The 5,165-nt window shown below is 34.9% G+C and overlaps 1 protein-coding gene across 1 annotated transcript; it reads left to right on the forward strand.

Annotated features, from left to right (window-relative positions):
- The first annotated feature begins 1,560 nt into the window (after positions 1 to 1,560).
- LOC147401071 (uncharacterized) lies at positions 1,561 to 5,165 on the forward strand. Its single transcript, XM_086442205.1, has 3 exons — positions 1,561 to 1,970; positions 2,689 to 2,743; positions 4,711 to 5,165. Exons 1-3 carry the CDS (start codon positions 1,679 to 1,681, stop codon positions 4,868 to 4,870), a joined length of 507 nt encoding a protein of 168 aa, XP_086298331.1. The 5' UTR covers positions 1,561 to 1,678; the 3' UTR covers positions 4,871 to 5,165.

The raw sequence follows: 5,165 nt of genomic DNA on the forward strand, positions 1-5,165 counted from the left end.
GGATTTTTCTAGAATTCTTCTGAAAATTGATGATGAGGAGTTTGACAGAACATAGTTTGTTCGAGTACCCACTTTGAAACCGTTTTGCGAATTGTGAGAAATATAAGCTAAAACACCCTAGAAATCTGAGGTAATGCAGAACCCGGAACACTATCTCAGCCGAAGAGGAATCTGAATGAGCTAAAACTTCCTTTTCTCAGAGATGAAACCCAATCTAGTATTTCTTCTTGGTTTTTGTTGAATGTAACTGATTTCACTACTCAAATCGATCGTCTTTCAAGTGCAGAAATCATAAATTTGAATCCCAAATGCAGAATGATCATACTTCACTACATCTTCCATAAGCATGTAAGCAGATCTCTAATCTCACAATGGAGGCAAGTAGTGTTAATGAAAAACAAGCTTCTTTAACAGGGCAAATAATGCTCAAAGAAATATTACAACAAAATCTATGATAAAACAATGAAGTAATATTAGGTAGCTTTATAAATCCCAACTTAGTGCCAAATAGGTTCAGATTTCAAATTTGATAGTTCTTCATGGTAGGCTTTCTAGGAGTTTGCACTTCGTATCTTGAAGAAAACATAGACTCCTAAAAAAAATGTTTCATACCCTGACCCACACCGTTTGGGCATGTTTCAAACCATTATTTATTTTGAATTTTTTTTTCCTCGTAGGGGACAAGAATGCAACTTGGTCTGTTTCAAATCGAGAATCAAATCAAACCAATAGCTCTGGGGTGATTTCGTTTGCTTTGGAACAAGAAGTGGTTTGGTTCTAAGTTAAAAAAATGGAGAATATGAATTTGATTTGATTCTCAGATCAAGCTTGCATAGAGCCGAATCAAACCCTCATTTAATGAATAAATAAATATATGTGTATTAATATATTATGAATTAGTTTAGGAGTTAAGACATAGATTAAAGACCTTATAATGATTTATTGTATGAAATCTTATGCTTATTATATATTTATTATTTTTGTTTTTTCATTAAAAATATATTGCTTCTAATTTATAATTTATAGAAAATTGACAATTCATATAATTGAATCAAACCAAATAGAACCAAGTTGCAACCCTAGTTTTTCCATTAAGTAGTTTAAAATCTAAGCAAAAGGCAATTTTTTAAAGTGTAATGATTTCCTGACACCCCCTTTTGACACACGCCCCAATCACAGGACTGACGATCATAAATCATTTGCCTTGGGACGCGGATGATCATAAATCATTTTCTTGTGTATTCCAAGGCAAATGATCTATGATTCTATAACGGGTGTATGGAGGGGGTGGGTTCATACTAAAGATCCAAACCGAATATTTATCAGATCCGGGAGGAGCATCCAAAAACTGACCAATAATAGGGATAGATTTTGTAAAACCACAAAATTACTACATAATCTTTTAGAATTTTAAAGTCAACAGATCCAACGCTCAGAAATTCACCGATGATAAAGATGTTGATTACGAGGATTGCTTTTATAGGACTCCATTTACCGCATATAAATCCAAAATCCAAAATACAGTATATATATGTGGCTCCAGTAATCCTTCGGGTTTCTGAAACCGACCGCCTTAATAAGTTAATATAGATAAGCTAGTTGCGTCAAGCTCTCTCTCTCTCTCTCTCCCCGTAAAATCAGTATCTTCTTTGCAGAGACACACAGAAACCCATACAAGATGCTTAGGGCAAGTTGCAGTAAATTTCTAGGGTTAGGGCGTCAACAACAAAACCAGGCACAAACACTGGTGCGTCTCTACCATGAGAGGGTTGTAGATCACTATAACAATCCTCGCAATGTTGGATCCTTCGACAAGAACGATCCTACAGTTGGAACGGGTCTCGTTGGCGCTCCTGCTTGCGGAGATGTCATGAAGCTTCAGATTAAGGTAGATGACGAATCAGGGAAGATCGTCGATGCTTGCTTCAAGACCTTCGGATGTGGATCCGCCATCGCTTCTTCTTCTGTAGGTTAGTGTATTCGAAAATTCTATAATTAGTGGTGTGTTTTTATGAGATTCTATTTATAATTTTGTTTCGGTTGATTCTGGATTGGATTTTCTAGGGTTTTTGTTTCTTTCTTTTGTTTTATCTGATTGATTGATTTATTGCTTGCGAGATTTGTTTGTTTTTGGATTTGAAATAGGTTGCTTAGGGCTACTTTGCCTAGAAAATCTGAAAAAAAAAAGTGGTGATCCAAACAGATTCTAAAATCCAATCCAACTGATTTTCCAGACTGATCACTCTTGATTCCTGAAATCTTGAAATTTAAACTAGCTGCCCGTTATGTGTCCATTGATATGGTTATTCCTTTTCCGACTGTATCTCTGTAAACAGCAACGAAGAAGATTTTTGGTCCTTTTCAATCATGGTTTTAAATCTCGTCCCAGTTGTCTCGGTATTGTCCACCAACTAGATGAGTTGACAAGTCGTCTCAAAGACAAGGTGTGTTCTAATTCCAAGGCATTTTTTTTATTCTCGTCCAAAAATGACTCAAATAAACCAGATATCTCATCCGAGACGACTTGTTCTCGGTCATGGATGAGACGAGTCATCAAAACAACTTTAAAACCATGATTTCAATAGCTTTAGGTTTGGAGGATTATGTGTAAATATTATTAGTACAAGGTTTATGATGCTTGCAATGAGAGTCAATACTGATTACTGGTTTTTTAATTGATACTTTCAGCTACTGAATGGGTAAAAGGGAGACAGATGGAAGAAGTTGTCTCTATCAGAAACACGTGAGTGTTCGGCTTTTAGTTCCTTTTATTTTTTGTAGTTTATTCTTTATAATAGCTCTCATTTTGTTTGTTTGATAAATACAGTCTCTTGTATCAGTTATTGCATATGTTCATAGCTTTTCTTGCAAATAAAACCCAATTTTTGTTCGGGTTGACAAGCTTTTAATTTTCTTAAGTAAAGAATTTCTTAGAAAAAAAAGAGGAAAAGAGAATGCTACAGAAAATTCTAGGAGGTTGAGGGGATCTACGAGGAAAAGAAGGAAACAAGCAGAAGTACTAACCTACCCTATTAACAGCGAAACCCTATCATGATACAAAATCTTCTGAAAATAACTCCTATGATCTGTACATAATTTAGATTATGTGAACTTAAATGCTTTAATATTAAGTAAAATGTGATTATATGGATGGTACAAGAGCATGCAAAGGGCTTTTGATTATTAAATGTGATTTGCCCTTAGTATTTCTTTATTTCCTTTATTAACTTTTGGTTTGCTTTGATTAACACACTCTGCAAGAGGTTTTCCCTAGATCTTTCTAAGAAATCTTGGCTTCAATGGTTATCAATGTATTATCTCATACTTTGTCCAACCATCTTCCAGCAGTCTTTTGATAGGCATAAAAGATTTATAGAGAAGAAAGTTAAAAATTCAGGAAGGTCAAGTAGACCTACCAAGGACATGAAAAAAAAGTAAACAAACAGAACCTCACTCACTATCTCTAAATCATATCCAATTTAAACAGAAAGTCCTGATAAAAGACAGCCTCGAACACCTTAAACAATTTGCTCCAAAAGAAATGAGTCCAAGAATGTTATTAATGACCTTCTTAAGGGAGTATCCTTTCCCTTAAAAGTACGAGAATATTCCTCTCCTTTCAGATCCCCCAAAACACAAGAAAGGGGGTTAATCTTGACACTAAAAAAAAAAAAAAAAAATCTCTCTTATCTCAAGCCAAGGAATGCCAACTATGGATCAAAAATGGAGATTGGACTAGGAAAACAACAGAACATGCAAAAAGGGGATGGGAAATGAGCCCAAACTTAATATGAAAATCCGGGCACTATTAAAATATATATGGAGAGACAAGTCTTGGTGAGGTCAATTATGTATTGTTCATCAATTCAAGGATATTATTCCCACTTTTTAGTTTGACATCTGTATTTTCTACAAGTATGCGGAGCCTTTGAGTTCCATTCTCGATGGGCATCTTAGTTGGGGCCAACTGACAATTTTAAACTTAAGTTAGAATCTAGTCTGACTACGTTCTTTGGAAAAGAATCGTTTCGGTAGTCCGTCTTTTCAATGATTAGACTGCAATGCAATATCTTTATATCTAAAGTGGGATAAGGTTAGAAAGCCAAGAGCTAACTCAACTATTTATGGGAATGGGAGTTAAAGCTGCTCCCCCTTAAACCCTTAATTCAACAAAGCAACTATTCTTGAAGGGTGTTCATGGAACTCTTTAACATGTGGTGTACCATTTACCTTATATCCATTCCATAGTGGTCAAGAATCCTGATTAATCCGCAAAGCAATCAGTCTTGAAGGAAGTGTATGGAAGACCATAACATGCTGTGTACCATTTACTTACGTTATATTCATTGCATAAAGTACATTATTCCTTGCCCTTCATTATCATAACCAAGAGTTGCAAGTTTATGCGGATACTCTTTTTCGATCATTTAAGCAGATTCATCTTACAAAATGGCTAAGGGTGTGGCTGATGATCAGTATAATAATCAGATTCATTTTATCTAATATATATATATATATATATATATATATATATATATATATATATTGTTCTTTGAACATAATTTATGATATCGTTGTTTACTATTCCCAGTATAAGTGGAGAGAGATCATGATCACCGATGTTACAGATAAATGCAAGCTAGGAAGTACTTCTCTCTTGCCTTTTTTTTTTTCCATTTTTTTGACATGTTCTTTTCAACGATGTTACAGGGAAATAGCAAAACATCTCTCTCTTCCACCAGTGAAGCTCCACTGCAGTATGCTTGCAGAGGATGCGATTAAGGCAGCTGTGAAAGATTATGAAATGAAGCGAGCCAAGTTTGGAGCTAATGCCGAGGCTGCACCCGTTGAGAAAGCTGCAGATGCTTAATGAAAATGCTTGTCTAGTGAAGGATATGATCCCTCTTTCTCTCTCTCTATAGCTAGTAGCCTCTTTTATAATATACATATAAATATAAAAAATATTGTGTGGTGTTTGAACTTGAAAACTTCTACTTGAACAGGATCTCTTTAACTGGATTCTTATATTTATTTGTTTCAACAAAAGAAGGTCCTAAAACTGTAAAATGACGACGACGACGATTTGTGTGTATTCTACTCTCTTATGTGGCCCTTTGTTTTGATTTTTAACTATAGAAGTCTAAATGAGCAGAGAGTTGGTTGAA

Source organism: Akebia trifoliata, chromosome 5, assembly GCF_017979445.1.
Source record: "Akebia trifoliata isolate Shusen 1 chromosome 5, ASM1797944v1, whole genome shotgun sequence".
Classification (NCBI taxonomy): Eukaryota; Viridiplantae; Streptophyta; class Magnoliopsida; order Ranunculales; family Lardizabalaceae; genus Akebia; species Akebia trifoliata.

Bases quoted from the DNA above. Each gene is read 5' to 3' on its own strand.
- LOC147401071 (XM_086442205.1), top strand. From the start codon at position 1,679: ATGCTTAGGGCAAGTTGCAGTAAATTTCTAGGGTTAGGGCGTCAACAA. The intron at 1,971-2,688 runs GTTAGTGTATTC...TGATACTTTCAG, and splicing joins CATCGCTTCTTCTTCTGTAG to CTACTGAATGGGTAAAAGGG. The intron at 2,744-4,710 runs GTGAGTGTTCGG...ACGATGTTACAG, and splicing joins GTTGTCTCTATCAGAAACAC to GGAAATAGCAAAACATCTCT.